A 20,410-nucleotide genomic window follows, 5' to 3' on the forward strand; every position below is an offset into this window, starting at 1 on the left:
CTGTAATACAGTTTGAAAAACGTTATGTTTTTGTAATATTTGGTCACAAAAGGAGGACAATTCATGAAGCTCACATCAAAAGACTGTTTATACAACTGTGCTAAAAATGGGACTTCTTTTCACATTCTTTTAAATATAAAGTTCATCTATTTATGATTTTAAAATTACAGATTTTCTAAGTGTTCACTTTTATACTTTTAAGAATATGTTTAGTAGTTCTATATATGGTTTTTCTGGAAGTAGATAACGTTGCTTGCAGATTTTCTTTAAAAGAAGGACAGTTACATGCATATATAAAGTATTTTCCTGTTTAAAAAAAGTTATATAGGTTTAGTTTGCCATCTTAATTTTGGTTGTATTCTTTGACATTAACACATTTTGCATAACTACCTTTTAGATGCACTAGATTGTGTAGTATTGAATATTGGATGGGATGTAGTAGTCGATTTAAACCTGTTTTAGTCTTTTTATTTTCCCCCAAATACTACCAGGTGCTGTCTTTTAGTGTCATTTCTTTGCCTGTTTAGTTAAGGAGTGGTGCTCAGTTGTGGATTATGTTGTGTGTGTATTGACTTTTTAATACTTGGTATATACATCCCTTGTAATAGAAAAAGCAAAAAATAAAATACCTGTTCTAAAGAAAGAAAAAAACTTGCCTATATAAATATTGTGCCTAGAAAATAGAGAAAACAGGGAGGGTACGACTGGCATCTGGTGGGTAGAGGCCAGGGATGCTGCTAAACATTTTACAGTGCACAAGATAGTCCCCCACAACAAAAAATTATCTGGCCCAGAATGCCAGTAGTGCCACTGTTGAGAAACCCTGCTCTAGAGAAAGTAAAAATTGTAACAAAAATTTGTTTGGTATATTCAAAAAGCAAATCATTAATGAACAAGAGATTGTTTAAATAAAGGAAATAAAGGTACCTGCATTGCAATTTAGCCATCATGGTCAAATCTGGAATCCAACAGGGTGGTCTGGTACCAGCTGCATCCCTGACAAGAGATAGGAGAGTCCAGCCCAGAGAGTCAAAGAAGCAGTGCTGCTGTGTGCCCCTCTGACTGTTGCTTGGATGAGAAAAGCCGGGGTTGTATGGTGGTGTCATCCTGATAAGGGAGAGGTCTGGTGCAAGCTTTTAGGCCCTCCTGAGGGGTTAAGGGGAAAGTTGAATTTAGCACATGGTAATGGTGGCAAATCTAATCAATGGGGCTGGATTATTTTGTGAAATTGTCTTGGGACTAGCAACAGGGTGGTGGGGTGGTACAGCTGTATTCCTAATTAGTTTCACTAGAGTAAATTCCAGTGGGTCAAAGAATTAGAGATTTTTTCTGTTTGTTTTAATTTTGTTTTTTAAATGATGCTAGGGACTTCCCTGACCATCTAGTGGTTAAGACTGTGCTTCCACTGCAGGGGGCATGGGCTCAATCCCTGGTGGGGGAACTAAGAACCCGCATGCCTCGAGTGCAAAATAAAAAAAAAAAAAAAACCTATGAAAACAATACAAGAAAACAAAGGTGAGTGTCTTCTGTAGTCTTGAACTGGGAAAGGCTTAATACAAAAGGAGACATTTGACCTCACCAAAATTTAAAATGTCTGCATAGGCAAAACTATAAACCAAGCCAAACAAACTGGAGGAAATGATTATAATACCTCGTACAGAAGAACAAATTCCTCAGTGTGTGTATTACAAATAATAATATATATAAATTAGTTTAAGAAAAAAAAGACAACCCAGTCAAAAAATGTAAACTGACAGTGGATAGAAGTAAGCAATTCTCAGACAAAAATACAAATAACCATTTAATAAGCATGAAAAATGTACAAGCTCACTCATCATTAAAGAAATAGAAATCAGGATGAGATTTTACCTTTCACCTAGCAGATGGCAGTCTAAAGTTATGATAGCATCCCATCCAGTATTGTTTAGAGGGTGGGGAAACATATGCCACTTACGAGAATATAATGCAAACTTGTTGGAGGTCAATTTTAATGCATGTATTTTTTGACCCAATAATTCCATTTCTGTGCAATTTTCCATACCCTCAGATGCATTCTTAATTAGATGCATAACAATATGAGCAAAGCTGTTTGTTGCAGCATTGTATGAAAAAGTTCAAACAGCCTAAGTGATCATTAGGAGGGAACCTTATAAATAAGTCAATGTTTTTTTTTAAATGGATTACTCTGTAGTGGATATAAGAAGTGGGTTAGATGTGAATGTGCAGGTGAGGAAGAAGTCGAAAATATATAAATGAAAAAGCAAAATATAGTTTGTGATAAATAGCTTGATCTTTCTGGGGCTTCCCTGGTGGTGTGGTGGTTGAGAGTCCACCTGCCGATGCAGGGGACACGGGTTTGTGCCCCGGTCTGGGAGGATCCCACATGCCGCAGAGCGGCTGGGCCCGTGAGCCATGGCCGCTGGGCCTGCGCGTCCGGAGCCTGTGCTCCGCGGCGGGAGAGGTCACATCAGTGAGGGGCCCACGTACTGCAAAAAAAAAAAAAAAAAGATCTTGCTGTGTGCAAAACAGAAAATATTGTTTACCCAATATGTCCTGGACTAGAGGAACATTTTACATTGTGAATATGGTCCATATTAGCTAGGTATCTGGCTGCTGTAAAAGCTAAAAATAGCAGTGACTTAAACTCTCATAAAACATTGCAAATGTAAGTAGTTCAATGCTGATATGATAATTCTATGATTTGGGGGACTCAGACTCTCTGTCTTAGCTCTACTATTCCCAACATGCAGCTTCTGCATCATGGACTCAGGTTTAGCACCATCATAGCTACATTCCAGCCAGTAAGACAATCCCCATCACTTCCACTTGCATCCTTTTGCCGAAACATAGTCATATGGCCATACTCAGCCTCCTGAGAGTCTGGGAGATGTCTTTTAAGTTATGTTTCTATCATTATAGAACACTGGTCCTCAACCACTGGTGCTATCACCTTCCTGGGGATATTTGGAATGTGTGGGGTGGGGGCAGTTGTTTGCTTGTCTCAGTGACTGGAGAACACTAATGACATTCAGAGGATGGAGTCGGGAATGCTATATGTCCTGTATTGTAAGGGACAAGACCTGCACAACTAAGAATCACACTGCTCAGAGAGTGGGTAGTGCTTCCACCCTGCCTTATGAGAAAAACTGTACTAGAGGGCAAGGATCGGTATGGGAGGGGGGGGGTAATCTAGAGGTATGCTAGTGAATGTTTAACATCTAGCCCTGGAGGAGAGGGTGGAGAGCTCTGATATGTAGCATTTGCTGGTTTCTGTGGTGTAAATACTCCCACCGTGGCCAATTTCAAAGCGCCAACTTGAAGTTCCTGAAGGAGGAGTTGGTTAAAGAGGCCCGGTCAGCTGTGGCAAGCTGGTAGGAGCAGGCTCCAGCACACCCCTGGGTTCACCTAACCATCTCTGCAGAGATGGCAGAGATAATTATAGTCTTGATGTAAGATACATACCCCAGTTCAGCAAGAATGTTTTTTACTTCATCATAACTTTTCAAATAAAAGCTCTGAAGTTCCTTTCAAAGATCACAAGTATGTTTTTTTTTCACAACTATGTTTAAATTAATATGTATACATTTTCTGAGAAAAGAGTAGTAAGTAGGAGATATTCTATTCATTATATACACACACACCTTTACATATATAATAGAGGTATATATGTAATCGAATATAGATTCTAATAGTGTTAAATCATATTAGCATGTGGTCTTCCTAGTATTGTATTAACATGCTCATTTTAGATTTTAATATCTGAAATGGAAGAAACCTCTAACTGGACATCTGTCTTCTGTACTAATAAGTAGATCTGTCTGCCTCACAGCTTCTTCTGGTTACTTTACTAATTTATCAGAATGCCTAAGTATTATGAAGTATAACTACCTGGAATGATATCATTCCTGCCCCTGGTTGAGCTTATTCCTTTTTTTCCCTCTTTTCAGGTATCTGGCATAATTTCGTCCTTGCACTCCTGGGTATTTTAGCTCTTGTTCTCCTTCCTGTAATTCTCTTGCCGTTTTACTACACTGGAGTCGGGGTGCTTATCACTGAAGTTGCTGAGGTAAATAATAGATTACTTGGGGTATTCTTTCGCCAGATTTTGTGATGTAACACTTAGCATTTTATGTCAGGAACTTTTTTTTTTTTAAGGAACTTTTATTCAAACTGTTCTCATGTACAGAATGCTCAGTTTCTCCTGAAGAAATTACTGTAATCCTTTCAAATCAAAGAAATAGTTTTGTGAACTACATTGGCTCTTTTAAAATACTGAAATTGTTTCTGTTCTGAGTTACAAGGATAGTATCAAGACTTTCTAACTGTAGTTTGATTAAATGCAGCATTTACCTTTACTGTTTGTTTTTATAACTCTGCTTTTGAGTCAGATGTCTTTACTCCTAAGAAGTAAGAAAGATGGAACCTAGGCTAGCCAGCAGAACATTTCGTGGGAGTTTAAATTAATGTCTTCAACTCTGTATTTCACTCCCTTAGACTACTATGATGGTATCAAGTCTTCTCTTCACACTTTGGGACAAGGAAAATTACCTTGTGAGCAACTGCCTCATGTACTCATGTGTTCATTGTGCTGACGGTATTGTCTGCATATTTGGGACTGTGTTTAGATAAGTCTTATAATTTTATCCATTGATGATATAGGACATTGAAAGCATTCTGATGACTACTTTCACAAAAAATTTTAATTAGCAGTTTGGGAAAAAGTTTATCATTTTAATCTTAACTGTTGGCAAGTGGGGTTTGTTTGGTTTTCATTTGTGAAAAATTCAAAATCTTAGTGAAATATGAAAAGTAACTATAATTATTGGGTGTTATTTTGTTAATTTTCTAGGACTATATATCTTGGATTCAAAGCTGGATTATTTTCTACATTATTCAAAATAGTCTACTTAATTAAGTCAGTGTCTTTATTATTTGCTCAGATTAATCATAGCTTGTCTTCACACATTATCTGATTTATTTCTGCCCTCTTCCCAAGGACTCACCTGCCATTGGACCCAGAGGCCTTTTTGTGGGAGACCTTGTCACCCATCTACAGGATTGTCCTGTTACAAATGTACAAGATTGGAATGAATGTCTCGATACCATCGCCTATGAGCCCCAAATTGGTTACTGTATAAGTGCATCAACTTTACAGCAGTTAAGCTTCCCAGTTAGAGGTGTGTATATTTCCTCAGTATAATATAATGCTTCAAGCAGCAGTACTTGCCATTTGCTAATTCTTAGATCATGTCTGTAGACTTATTTTGTCCTAACTTATTTAAAACAAATCAGTAAAGTAATAATAAGCCTAAACTAGTAAACATTCTTCTTGGTAAGTTAGATACTAATATGTATGTTTTGTTTATTATATATTGTTGTTGAACTTCTAACTAATTTCATATTTGATTTTCAGAACTCTAGTATCTAATTCTTTCAGCATTTAAAAAACACTTGTGTTAAGTCAGCATTCAAGCTCAAACATAACCAATTAACTAAATTCCAGCAATTAAATACCCTTGTGCTGTATGGATGGTGGCATGTCCAAAGCTATTTGGGGTAGGGTTTTTTTGTGTGGCAGTCATCCAGAGGAAGTCATCTTGGTGTCCGAAAATACCCACTGAAGTCACATCTGTTGTTCTGTGTCGTAGGCGACAGGGTGAAGCAAGTTTATTCTCAGAAGCTTCCAAATTTATTTTTAGCTCTTCCAGCTCTGAAAAATCAGTCTGCCAACTCTTCATACAAAATTATGGGGACCCAAATTATTGAAAGTGCTGGAAAGCACAAATTATGCTCACAGACTACATCTTTAAGTCAAGAAATGCCTGGATACTTGTCTACATCTACTGGGGTTAAGAAATATGATTAATTATCAAGAATAACTGTATTAAAGTACTGTGTACAACAGTGACAAAGTAGTAAGAACTGATTTAAAATTTTTTTTCAAATGTAGTCTTCCATGTATAACCCATTTTTAAGAATTTTTTTTATTGTAAACATTTTTCAAACATACATAAAGGTCAAGAGAGTAATACAGGGAATTCCCTGGTGGTCCAGTGGTTAGGACTCCGCGCTTTCACTGCTGAGGGCATGGGTTCAGTCCCTGGTCGAGGAAGGAAGATCCCACAAGTCATACAGCACGGCCCAAAAAAAAAAAAAGAGAGAGAGAGAGAGAGTAGTATAAATGAAACCTCATGTATCCTTCTCCTAGCTTCAGCAATTATCAACATTTTGCCATTTTTTTTTATCCAGCCTGTCCACTTTTGAGGGAAGTATTTTAAAGCACATCCCAGGTATCCTGTCATTTTATCCATAAACTTCAGCATATCTTTAATAGATGATGACCTTTTAGACATGACCACAGTACTATTATCACACCTAACAAAATTAACAATAATTCCTAATACCTGCACTCTTCTCTGGTTTTGTTTTTATAGTTGGTTTAAGTTGGATGGTATGCCTTTTAAGTCTCTTTTAAGTTGTAACAATTCCCCCTGACTTTTTATTTTTAATATCATTTATTGAAGAAACTGAGTCATTTGTTTTGTCAAATTTATCATTAACATGTTCGGTATCCCCCAAATTTCCTATGGTAGTTAGGTCCAGAGGCTTGATTAGATTCAGGATCCATTTTTGGCAGGGGCAAAAATACCTCGTAGGTAGCACTCAGTACTTCATATTGCATCTCATATTTTTCCATGTATCGCATCTTTTCAGTTGGGTGTGTAATCCACAGTGTGTTCTTCTGTAAGAGAAATAATCCATAATTTCATACTTCTTAAGTCCTTTATCATTTTCCTCAAGTTTCTCTAAACTTGGTACAATCTGTTTTGAATTACAAAAGCCAAAATGACATCGTAATCAAATAAAGCTCTCTCCAGTAGGATTGTTTTATTTAGAATATCTGCATTTCAGATGTTTAAGCTTTTGTCTTTTTTCCGGCAGACAGAATGGAAGTGAAATTTTTCTTGAAATACTCTGAAACTCTTTCCTTATTAACTTTTTGAGTATTTCACTATTATGGATCATATGCTATATTTTGGAGGTATTTGTTTAAAAACCCAAAGCAGATATTACTCTTCCCACACTAATAAAAAAATCAATCCCAAAATAATAATTCTTCAATATATGTCTCATTTCCTTAGGAGCGACTGTATTAGGATACTTGCTGATTTTACATGATGACTGTATCTGATAAACCCGTACCTCCATTTAATCATTTTTAAATGGAGTACATATACTCAGCCAGACTGTAGAAATCTTAATGACTGTAAATGTAACTTAAAATATATACTAAGGGGCCTTCCCTGGTGGCACAGTGATTGAGAATCTGCCTGCTAATGCAGGGGACACGGGTTCGAGCCCTGGTCTGGGAGGATCCCACATGCCGCGGAGCAACTAGGCCCGTGAGCCACAACTACTGGGCCTGTGCATCTGGAGCCTGTGCTCCGCAACAGGAGAGGCTGTGACAGTGAGAGGCCCACGCACCGCGATGAAGAGTGGCCCCCGCTTGCCACAACTAGAGAAAGCCCTCGCACGGAAACGAAGACCCAACACAGCAAAAATTAATTAATTAATTAATAAACTCCTACCCGCAACATCCAAAAAAAAAAAAGTCTTAAAAAAAAAAAAAAAAAAAAAAAAAAATATATATACTAGGGCTTCCCTGGTGGCGCAGTGGTTGAGAGTCCGCCTGCCGATGCAGGGGACACGGGTTCGTGCCCCGGTCCGGGAGGATCCCACATGCTGTGGAGCGGCTGGGCCCATGAGCTGTGGCCACTGGGCCTGCGCGTCCAGGGCCTGTGCTCCACGACGGGAGGGGCCACAGCAGTGAGAGGCCCGCATACCGCAAAAAAAAATAATAATAATAAAAAATAAAATATATACTAGATTAATTTTAATGGCAGACTTGACCAAAGTGGCTATGGACATTTAAGAAAACTACGGGGCTTTCCTGGTGGCGCAGTGGTTGAGAGTCCGCCTGCCGATGCACGGGACACGGGTTCGTGCCCCGGTCCGGGAAGATCCCACATGCCCGTGAGCCATGGCCGCTGAGCCTGCGTGTCCGGAGCCTGTGCTCCGCAATGGGAGAGGCCACAACAGTGAGAGGCCCGCGTACCGCAAAAAAAGAAAACTACGGATTGATATTATTTTACATGTATCTAGGGACCTTTGTTATCCTACATTATGAGTAGATGGCAAAGATATAGCCAAATATGGTAATGCAAAGTAGCTCATAATCCAAAAGTGATTCATATTCAATTTACAGTAGAATTCAATATACATAATTAAAATTCTGAAAATTTATACCACTTGAAAACAATAAAGCCACCTTAGAAAGATCTGACCCTGAAAGTGCTCATAAGCTGTCCCAGCCAATCATTTCTGGCCTCATTTCATGCCCTGACTCTCCCAGGTGTAATTTAAAATTTTTAAAGATATTCCCTAAGATATTAATTAATTACGGTATTAATTAAGCAGACTAGATGTTCTCCTTAAAATATTAACAGGTATATTTCTGGCAAATTAGAAAAATGTGGTTAATCAACGTGAAATGACTATTCATTTTATGAAATTGTTGGGAACTACTTTTTTCTTCTGTCAGTCCTTTCGTTTTTGATTTTTAAACATTAACCTGCTAAACTATGAGCAGCACCAACAGAACCAAGGCTGGTTTAATTACACCTCTGCCCTTGGTACATGGGGCAAGCCTAAAGAGCTTGTCCCACACACTCCTTGCAGATTGAATGGCCTTTCCAGGAAGCCCCAAAAAGGACACTGGGTGAGGCTTAGAGCCCTTTGTACCTGGAATAAATCTCTGGTTTCATTCTGCATCAGAACAGAACAAAGTTCCCCTCTTCATATTCAAGCTTCTGCTTAATTTAAGATTGCTCTGTGTCCATATGCCACTTAGTGATTTGAATGAAACTAAAAGTTACAGACAAGAACTAGTTTGTTTCTTTTTGGGGATTATTTTCTAACAAGTAGCTTGCATCCTCTTTCTTTAGTTCAGGGGACACTCTTCATATGTGCCGAAAGCTAAATTCCTTTTTTTCTTTCTTGGAAGCATTGTCTTGAATAAGAAAGACTACTAAGTCCAGCATTTGAATGGCATTTTAAAAAGAGTGAGATTGAATACTAAAGGCAACCGCTCCCTAAAATGAAGCTATGAGTCCAGACACAGGCATCCCCTTTGAATAGCCTATATTCCTGTTCAAAGGAGATGAGGGTATATACTTGTAACTGCCTGGCACAGGGAGTATTGTCCTGTCTTATGCATCTTTAACTGAAGTGAGAAAAGGCCGTTCCTGACTTAGTTTAAGATAGTAAAAGGAAAACTCAGGAAATCTTTTCCACATAGTTTGAGTACCCAGATTGTTTTTATGCTCAAATCTTCTCTAATGTTTAGAAAAAAGTGTCTGTTCTCCCATTGTGAATATCAAGGTATCATCCAAGGTTTCTTTGCTCTCACCAATTGAAGAGAGAGAGAGAGTTTATAATTTTTTAACTACTTGGTACTAGGTGGTGCTGGTATAAATTCTACCATAGAACTAAGAATAAAGGGACTTCCCTGGTGGCGCAGTGGTTAAGAATCTGCCTGCCAGTGCAGGGAACATGGGTTCAATCCCTGGTCCGGGAAGATCCCACATGCCGCGGAGCAGCTAAGCCCGTGCGCCCCAACTACTGAGCCTGCGCTCTAGAGCCCGCGAGCCATAACTACTGAAGCCCGCGTGCCTAGAGCCGGTGCTCCACAACAAGAGAAGCCACTGCAATGAGAAGCCTGCGCACCGCAACGAAGAGTAGCCCCCACTCGCCACAAAAGCCTGCGCACAGCAATGAAGACCCAATGCAGCCATAAGTAAATAAATAAATAAATAGAATAAATAGGTTTGCATGCCTGTATTGGAACTCTAGTTACATTTATATATTTATTAAGCTAGGTTAAGAAAATTGTTCAATTCATTTTAGTGATGTAGAAAGTAGTGAGTACTGTGAACTATAGATTGAAAAAGTCTCTTCCTTCCAGCCTTATTCCAAAATTACCTCTGGTCTAGACCATCCTTTGAAGACTAGACTATTTCTACAAGTATCTTAGGGCCCATCTTAGGGTACATTCAGAATATGTAGGTTCTCCTTGTAATGGAATTATGAAACTGTTCTGGTCTTAATTTCCCTAATTCTTTCCCAGTCTGGGGAGATTTAAGGGAGAATTCTAATTTCCTAGAGTTAAACTGATCCCATGAATGCCTCTGGGACCTCCCATTGCAGTCTTTTTTTTTTTTTTTTTTGTGGTACGTGGGCCTCTCACTGTTGTGGCCTCTCCCGTTGCGGAGCACAGGCTCTGGACGTGCAGGCTCAGCGGCCATGGCTCACGGGCCTAGCCTCTCCGCGGCATGTGGGATCCTCCCAGACCGGGGCACGAACCCATGTCCTCTGCATCGGCAGGCGGACTCCCAACCACTGCGCCACCAGGGAAGCCCTCCCATTGCAGTCTTGAATGTGCCTTCCAAAGTAGAATTGGATTGGTCTCTCATGTTGATAGCAGTATACTAATGTGAAAATTACCTCTGGCATACCCGTCTTATAGGTTAAGAATTGAGTCACAGAAATTAAGTGACTTGTCCTTTAATGTGATCCAGTAGAAAAGATTCTAAAATAAAATACATTTTTAAATGTACAACTTTTTTTAAATTGATAAACAGAGAAATATCTTCTCACATGATAACAAAATAATGGGAAATTCTGTATGTCAGGAGGCACTTCATCTTGTCATGGTAGCCATAGCCATCAGTTTATGTTTTAATTGGATTAATCACCATAGGAAGAAGCCATAACCTAGAGGTCACAAATTGGTGGTAACCTAGAGGCCAAATCCAGCCAGCCTTGACAGATGTGTATGGTTTGGCTTGCACAATATTTTTAATATTCTTAATTGGCTGCCAATATTTAATATTTAAGAGGTTTCGGGGCTTCCCTGGTGGTCCAGTGGTTAAGAGTCCACTGCAAGGGGCACGGGTTCAATCCCTGGTCGGGGAACTAAGTTCCCGCATGCTGCACAGCACGGCCAAAAAGAAAAAAGAAAAGGTTTCGCATGAGGGTCCAGACTTCTTTCTCATGGAATAAAATAGATGATCTCTTGACTCTCGGCCCCAAGTTGAGTGGCCTGGCTGCTAACACTACTTAGAACAAGGTATGTATTCTCTAATTCATCACAACCCCCACCACTTCCTATTTTTTCCACACACTATCCACTTCATTTATTTGATACCTGCTTGGCCCCTTTAAGCTGTTGTATTATCAGACATCCTATATCAACAGTGATATCAAATTCTTGACTTTTCGATTCTGTATTGCATACATTCCTCCAAGAAAAAATAAGAATCAAGCATCAGATGTAAATTTTTAAAAATCATTACTGATACAAAGGCAAGTGGCATAGAACACCATTTATGTATTCAGTGCATATTGAGTTATTCACCTTATATAAGATACTGAGAAACTTTTCCCTCAAAGACCTCACAGTCTAATCAAAGAATTAGACCATGCCCACATTACGGTACAAGGTTAAATATAATTAATGACAAAAAGTATTGGGAGTTGTGAGAGTTGATGGCAGTCAGTCTTGACTGAAAAGATGAGGACAGGCTTCATAGCAGCAGCTCTTGAGCTGGGCCTCAACAGTGAGTTTAATTTCAGGAGACCGATATAAATGAACCTCGGCGCCACAGACTAGAAGTTGGTCAGGGAACTGCTAATAATTTGGTTCAGCAAGAGAAGAGTATGAGCTAAGGTGACTAAAAAGAAAAAGTAGAAGTCTTTATGTTTTAGGCTATGGCATTTAGACTGTTTGGGAGCAGCACAGAGTCTTTGGATATTTGGATTAGAAGAACTACATTCTCAGAGTTCTACACTGGAAGGTTAATCTGAAGCATTCAGTATGTAGGACAAGTTTGCATATGAGAGCTAGGTGGTAAACTAGATGTGTTAGTACTCTCTTCAAATGGGTCAAGTGAGAAAGAATTGGAGTCTACCCTTTAGTGGGAATAAAGAGAAAAATAATGAGAAGGTAAAAATTGGTGCGACTTGGCAACTGATGAGAAAAAATACTGAGGGCTTTTGCCTGGATCTTTTTTTTTTTTTTTTTTTAATCCTAAACACCTTTTTACCTTATAGTTTACCATTAGGGCTGATGAGTGATTATAGGCACAAGTTTGTGCCATTAGATGTTCACAGTTTGCTTTCATATTTTAAATATTACTCACCACCCAGAATTTAAATACCCATTCAGTTATGGTAAGAAAACAAGGCAAAACTACCCACACAGCCAGCCATTGCAGAGGAGAAATTGATGCATCTGTTAGTTTACTTCACCTCTGTTTTGTTCTTCGCGTTGGCAACAGTGCGTGTTTAAGGACATCCAGTCTAACCAAATGATCTAGAAGAAAAAAAGAAAAGATTTAAAAACAAACAAAACCTTTGCCTGAAATATAAAATCCTTATAAAGTCAGATTGCATATCAACAGCCATTTTCACGCCAGCACTCCTAAAGACACTCTTGTTAATAATGCTTTTCGTAGTATTGGAAATCGGGGATAACTTTACTTTCTCTTCTTCAGCACATGTGAGTATGGTAGTAGGTATATAAGATTCTAAGTTTAATTGGTCCTTGCCACACATCAATTTTTTTTTCTCTTTTTTTTTTTTTTTTTGCCACACCCCGTGGCATGTGGGATCTTAGTTCCCCGACCAAGGATCGAACCTGCGCCCCCTGCAGTGGAAGCTGGGAGTCTTAACCACTGGACTGCCAGGGAAGTCCCCACGCATCAATTTTGCTTTACAAGTTTGATGTGCTGAATGCAGGAAACCTTCCGAAATAAATATATGGAAAAAAAATTTTGTCCCAGCTGTAACAGTGATTTAGCTTCCTTATTCTACCCTAGACACAAGAGAAGCAGTCTACCAAAGAACTTGAAAAAATAAATGAATAATGGGAATACTTGCCCTGTTTCTGTTATCTTCCAGAAATGGTAACTGGATTACTAGTATGCAGGCAAATATGTGCATATCTGTGGGGTCCTATTGGGCTGCCCTGGTTCTGTGGGGAAAGCCTCAAGATAAGCCTGGAGGTGGGAGAGATATTTGATATAATAGGGATGTCCTTAGGGATGAGAGTCTCTTAGGCATCCTCTAGCTCAGTGGTCCCCAACCTTTTTGGCACCAGGGACCGGTTTTGTGGAAGACATTTTTCCCCAGGGCAGGGGGCAGGGGTGGTGGTTCAGGTGGTAATGTGAGTAATGGTTCAGGCGGTAATGCGAGCGATGGGGAGCGGCAGATGAAGCTTCGCTCGCTCGCTCGCTCGCTCGCCTGCCACTCACCTCCTGCTATGCGACCCGGTTCCTAACAGGCCGTGGACCGCTACCGGTCCGCGACCCCGGGGTTGGGGACCCCCTGCTCTAGCTCACTGTGCTAACAGCACAGCACAGGAGTTCAGTAGTGAAATTGGATCAGTGGATCAGCAGCATTAGGACATCTAATAGTGGCTCATTAAATATTTGTGCTTGACCACCTGGAGTTATTGCAAAACCTACTGAGACCCCTGGAACTCCAGCTTTACGAGTGGGTAAGTTTATATGAAGACAACTAACCTAGGGTAATTGATGCTTCTTGATTTCAAATTGGATGTGGATGTATCTCTTTTTATAATGTAAAATCAAACTCTGCAGTGAGTAGCTGACAAGCTGAACTGTCGATTATACAGTTGTTTCTGAATTCATATGCATTTTACTTAATTCTTTTTGTCTTGAAAGCAAAATTCTTATTACAAATGTACTTCTATGTAATGGATTCTTTTTTTTTAATAACAGATTTTAATAAACCATTTCTCTTCAGCATACAAACGGCTAGACGGTTCGACTGAATGCTGTAACAATCACAGCCTTACAGATGTGTGCTTTTCCTATAGAAATAATTTTAATAAGCGTTTGGTAAGTTGTCCCTGAAGCAGTCTTGCTTGCCTGATATAATTATTACAAAGTAAGCATATAGAACTAAAATGGAATCTACAAAACCATTGCCCTTTTGCTTTGTATAATTTTATTAAAATCTCTACATTTCACATGTCATATTTATCTGAGAATCTTTAAAAATTTTATAATGGTAATATCTTATTTGGCCAAAGTAGAATAATTGAATCTAATTTATAGTAGATACACATAAATGGCATTTCCTTTATATGAACTTCATTCCTAATATGCTAGGTGACATGAAAGATATTGAAGTAATGTAACTTGGTGTTTTTCTTGTTAACAAGTCATTTTTAATATTGACTAATTAATGTTCTATCCCTAGTATACATGTCTACCTGCCCGGAAAGCAGTGGAAGCCACCCAAGTTTGTAGAACCAATAAAGATTGTAAAAAAAGCTCAAGTTCAAGTTTCTGTATAATACCTTCTTTGGAAACTCATACTCGCTTAATAAAAGTGAAACACCCACCTCAAATCGATATGTTGTATGTAGGACATCCACTGCACCTTCACTACACAGGTGGGTATTATTGTGGTAGACCCTCAGAATATCGCTACAATGGCATATATTCTCAGTGGTAGCAACTCAGTACACATCTTGCATTAATTTTATTTATTATATTTGATCACTTTTCAAAGTCTTGTTAACTTGTTCTTAAGCACGAAATGAAATTTAAGCAGTAGGAAAATAATCTGAATTTATAAAGCAAGATGGAGCTGAACACCATGTCTGCCTATGGAGAGTGACACATGACGCATTTTTCCTTCACTACCGTTTATATCACATAGATGATCTCTAAGATATTCTCTGAGCGTTTATTAAATTTATCCAAGCTCCCAAAACAGTAGCAAGAGCAGCATATGTCAAAGAATGCCTGGAATCATAGTGATACTACACTTGATCTTAGCCAAAAGGCCAAGAAGCGATCGGAATCATAGCGATAATGATGATAAAGTAACTTGTGCATGACACATGAATTTTATATGAATATAATTTCAAAAGCGGGCCAACATAATTGTTTTAACAGTGGCAACATGATTGGATTAAACGTATAGCTTCTCCATATGGCTGAAGATCATACAGTCTAACTTATTTTGTTGTACAAGATTTATTTTATGTTCCTTTTTTTTTTACCAATTTTATTGAAATATAATTCACATATCATACAATTCACCCTTTTAAATTGTACAGTTAGCTGGGACGAAGTGAGAGAGTGGCATGGACATATATACACTACCGAATGTAAAATAGATAGCTAGTGGGAAGCAGCCGCATAGAACAGGGAGATCAGCTCTGTGCTTTGTGACCACCTAGAGCGGTGGGATAGGGAGGGTGGGAGGGAGGGAGACGCAAGAGGCAGGAGACATGGGGATACATGTATATGTATAGCTGATTCACTTTGTGATACAGCAGAAACTAACACACCATTGTAAAGTAATTATACTCCAATAAAGATGTTAAAAAATTAAAAATAAAAAATAAAGTGTACAGTTCAGTAGTTTTTAATATATTCAGAGTTGTGGAACCATCACCACAGTCTTGTTCCAGAATATTTTCATCACCCCAAAAAGAAAGCCCATACCCATTAGGCAGTCATTCTACTTCTCTACACCCACCCACCCCCAGCCCTTGGCAACCACTAATCTATTTTCTGTTTCTGCAAATTTCATATAAATGGAATATTTTGTGACTGGCTTCTTTCACTTAGCATAATGTTTTCAAGGTTCATCCATGTTATAGTATGTGTCAGTACATAGTTCCTTTCTATGGCCAACCCAGTAATATTCCATTGTATGGATATATTACATTTTCTGTATTTATTCATCAATTGATGGACATGTGGGTTTTAAGTTACTCTTTAAAAAGCTCTCTCATTTCTCCATAGTCATATCCTAAGATAAAAGTCGGGTCATTCTTCTTATTTATTAGTTTGACTCTAAGTGACTCTAGAGTGTATAATACCTCCTCAACAAATGTAGAAATGTCCCTTTTCAGGGTAATTCAGAAATGTGTGCTATGGGTTCTATTTAATTATAAGAGAGTTTTTAAATGTTTTGAACAAAAACAGGATCATGGAATCCACAAAGTGGAGGAGACCTTAAAAATCCCCTAGTCTTAATCCCTGTTTTAGCAATGAAAAAAACACCGAGACCAGAAGGAGATTAAGTGGCATAATATTGATAGTTGGAGTGAATGTGATTTTAAGGTTATACCTCTTTGAAAGAATAAGGACTCTTTTGATATAAATTCTAGTGTATTTTTAAAGTCAATCTCTGTATTTGGTAGTCATAGTTGGTATATAATCAGTTTTATCATATTCTCACCTCAAAATATAAGTACACTGAGACATGAATTTCTGTATTCCACTATTTTTATTAGATGTTCTAGAATTGCCAATTGCTTTTATATGTGGGCCATAGAGCCTGCCTGCATATGTTTGGGAAGGGCTTTCTCAATCAATTTAATAGGCTAGCCCAATTTTTAGTCATATGGTAAAATTCATAATGCTGTTGCTTATCTGTATAAATAATATTATTTCTTATTTTTCTTTTTTAGTGAGCATCACCAGTTTTATTCCACGTTTCAACTTTCTAAGCATAGATCTGCCTGTGGTTGTGGAGACATTTGTCAAGTATCCTTTCTGGCGTGAAAGATGTTTTTAAAATGTGCTACTTGGGGGCTTCCCTGGTGGCGCAGTGGTTGAGAGTCCGCCTGCCGATGCAGGGGACGTGGGTTCGTGCCCCGGTCCGGGAAGATCCCACATGCCGCGGAGCGGCTGGGCCGGTGAGCCATGGCCGCTGAGCCTGCGCGTCCGGAGCCTGTTGCTCTGCAACGGGAGAGGCCACAACAGTGAGAGGCCCGCGTACCGCAAAAAAAAAAAAAAAAGTGCTACTTGGAACTTCATTAGTTTTACCGTGATTAGAGAGCATGAACAGACCTTACAAGTATCAATTAACTGCTAATACCAAAAAAAGAGACTTTAAAGTTGAAAAAGATCAGATTGTACCTAGGGAGGAAGAAGTCAGAGAAGACAGATTGATTGGGAGGAGAGAAAGGTTAAGATGTCGAAGGGAAGGAACCTAGAATACAAATTGAGAGTTGAATTTAGGGGTATAAAACCTTTTAGTACGTTTATAAAGGATGAACGCTTCAGCTACTAATGCGGTGATGAATTCCACCCCTTCTGAGCCTCTTGGCTCCGATCAAGTGGAGGAATGCGTAAGGGAGATCAAACTGGTTTCCAATACTAAAATAGCATTCAGAGGACAAAATCTCATGTGTTCTTTAGCATATTATATTTGCATGTAAAGAAAAATTTTAATTGGTTATTATGTAGAATTTGAATAAAGTGAACAGTTTGGAAAGGTTCTTTATTTTTGTCAGTTTTAAATCTTTAATTTCTTTCCTTAATGATTTGCAAAAAAAATGAAACAAAACAGATGAGCAAATTAGTAACAAATTAGTTAACAAATGAATTACTAAAAAATGTGTACAGTCAAAATTGTACCTTGTAGACTGCAGCTTTTTCTCAGAGATATTTACACTATGACCTTACAGATGATAGTAAAATAGAGTTCAAGGGGCCAAAATCTTTATATATCTAATATAACGTATACTTCGTAAGGATCAAAAAGTAATTTTCCCTTATTTCTTATTCCTTTGTCTTGATGTATAATTAAAGGATTAGGAAGAGTTAGTCTTCTGAAGGAGTTCATTACAGATTGTCTTGGTTTACAAGTGGTTGGCCTTTATTTTTCTAGTCAAGGTTTTTGAACTTCGAAATAATATGTCATTTGTTTTAAATAGTAGAGATCTAAGAAGCAATGGTGTATACTGGTAAGCAGAGATTTAAAGAAAGGAAGGAAGTCACCTGTAATCTCAAATCCAGTCCTGGTAAAATGCCTGCTTCTGACTCCCACCAATGTGCTTTGCCCTCAGACCTCGCCGTAAGCTCCTTAACCGATTTTAACCAGGTACCTGATTTCCCTCTCGGGAGCTCTGGCTATTGTTAATGCAGTGCCCTGCTTTGCTTTGGACGGACAATGGATTTTAAACTCTTTCCTAGATGCTACTCTTACCTCAGTGATTGGAGACAATGATGTCAAAGATCTGATAGGATTTTTCATCTTGCTTGGTGGCAGTATACTTTTGGCTGCCAATGTGACCCTGGGACTCTGGATGGTTACAGCACGGTAATATTTGCACTCATTTGATAGAATCTCTGAGTTACAATATACAATATTGAAAACCTTACTTGGTGTGAAATATAAAGTGTTTCTTAAAATTACATTTTAGCCAACAACTTTAAGTTCTTTATCCAGAGTATCCAAACTATGGGATAAACAGAAGAAATGAAAGGCATAGTCCCTGATTACATTCTAGTTTTAAAGACTGAACCTACAACCTTCAGATGCTTGTGGAACAATTCCTAAACAAGTGCAAATTCATGTTAAACCATTTTTGTGTGGCTACGTATCATGTTGAAATAATGTAAAGGAAAACAGAATTGGGTAGGATTAATCGGAAAAACTTCTTGAAAAAGCATCATTAATCCAGATTTGAAGGAGACCAGACTTTGGCCAAGTGGAAAGGTGAGCATTTTCTTGGTCTATATCTCTTGTCCCTTGTCTTGTTTGAAAAGTATTTTTAAATTAAATTGTGTATTATTTTGTACTCTGACAACTGAGGTCTGATTACAATTAAATTAATAAAATTCTGTAAAAGAATCTGCTGACATGAAAGGGAAAATCTTTGTCAAATGACGCCAAATAAATGAACAAAGAGGAAGTAGGGTCTATAATAGGGTGAGACATGTTTTGCCCCACAAGAGTTGCCTCTTTGATAATATGTCCCTATACTCTCATAAAGCAACACTACCCTTGACATTCAGAGTGAGCTGCAGAAGTATCTGCCACCTGCAGTATGTTAGCTGAGACAGTTAGGGGTGAACCTCAGAAATGAGCCAGGTGGGTCTTGCGGCAGGTCACAAGAGAGATCACAGGACCTTCTGCAGTCTGGGTTACTGTTCTCTACAGAGCTTCAAAGCTTGGAATCCTTCCAGGGTAGATATTTTCTCTTGTGCTGCTGGAGCTACCTGGGGCCTAGCTTCTAGGTCCCTGTCTTCAAGAAGCAATTACCTTAAGCCCTGAAACATACTCTGTCCTCACCAGTGGCTCCGATGTTTCTCTGTGTTGGGTAATTAAATATGTAGTCCTTGCTTTCCATCTTTCCCCTAAGCTACCTCTGTGGGTCCACGAAAGACTTGGTAGTAGAGTGAGTATGGCTGCATGTGAGTACAAATGTGGATTTGCCAGTGCCCGGGAACTGCCTCTTGAGCCCAAAAGAGCCCTGCCTAGTTTGAGATCTTTTGGACTGGAGATGCAGCCCTGGAAGATCTGGGAAGTCAATAGGCCAGTGTGAAGCTGTTGGTATTAGAAGTATATGAGCAAGCTCTTTCTTTGATGAAAAATATTTGCTTCTCTCATATACTCAAGAACATGAGTAGTCATGTATCCAACTTTTTCACTAATTGAGGTATTCGTGGGGTTCACCTCTTTCAGATCACTGAGTTGCTTTATAGGCACTAAAACTTTTTAACCATTTTTAAGGAGACTTTAGATTGTATTATAAATCTGCCTGCCTTCTTAAACAGAAATTATATATTGAATATAATTTTAATATTTTTAATGACTCAAGGTCATCAGTTACTACCACTACTTAAAACTGTACAAATTATTGGTTTATCCTAGGAAAAAGGCATTTGTTCTGTTTTTAGGCAGACAGTCTTTCAGGATTAAAGTATATTAACAGAGTGATACGCAGACCTGTTCAGGTATTAAAGTTTGGGGAATACCATGAAATACTTACATAATTAATTCTATTACATGAACTAAGCAGTTTATTAATGGAAATGCTATGTAGGTGCAGGTCAGTTTTTTAAAACTGAGAAAAAAATTTAATAGATGAAATCCTACCTGTAAACTTCTTTTTCTGGGTGGAAAAAACCCCCAAGCATGTCATTTTCTTATGGCTTTTAAACACCTTGGTCTTCTGCTACATTGGGTCAGGATTTGGCAAACACTCTAGTAGGATATTGAGCACATCAGTCCCATTTTTACAGAAATGGCCTCATTGTGTAAGAAAGGAAATGTTATGTGTTGTTTCTTCAGCTTGATTGCGGGCACTTCTAGAGCGAGGACCATGTCATACTCATCTTTGCATCCCTGGCACAGTGCATGAGACATCAAAAATACTTAATAAATGTGGTTGAATGGATGATGATTAGTGTTATTTATGGATTAGAAAAGCATGTTTCTATTTAAGTAAGCTGTAAAAAGTATTATTGAATATGCTGTAAATATATAACATAAAATAATAACTTGGAAG

General features: G+C 38.4%; 1 protein-coding gene and 1 pseudogene across 1 annotated transcript in view; one reads left to right on the forward strand and one right to left on the reverse strand.

The window, feature by feature from the left end:
* Window positions 1–18,310, forward strand: part of MBTPS2 (membrane bound transcription factor peptidase, site 2) — a 39,162-nt gene extending 20,852 nt beyond the window's left edge. Inside the window, exons 6-11 of the mRNA XM_065901122.1 lie at window positions 3,948–4,066; window positions 4,997–5,177; window positions 13,888–13,982; window positions 14,347–14,542; window positions 16,580–16,655; window positions 17,998–18,310. Coding sequence (XP_065757194.1) covers window positions 3,948–4,066; window positions 4,997–5,177; window positions 13,888–13,982; window positions 14,347–14,542; window positions 16,580–16,655; window positions 17,998–18,220 — 890 coding nt within the window. The 3' untranslated portion in view covers window positions 18,221–18,310. The remainder of the gene's footprint in view (window positions 1–3,947; window positions 4,067–4,996; window positions 5,178–13,887; window positions 13,983–14,346; window positions 14,543–16,579; window positions 16,656–17,997) is intronic.
* LOC136143205 (U2 spliceosomal RNA) lies at window positions 14,841–14,950 on the reverse strand (annotated as a pseudogene).
* Window positions 18,311–20,410: the final 2,100 nt, after the last annotated feature.

The sequence above is a fragment of the Phocoena phocoena genome, chromosome X (genome assembly GCF_963924675.1).
Source record: "Phocoena phocoena chromosome X, mPhoPho1.1, whole genome shotgun sequence".
Classification (NCBI taxonomy): domain Eukaryota; kingdom Metazoa; phylum Chordata; class Mammalia; order Artiodactyla; family Phocoenidae; genus Phocoena; species Phocoena phocoena.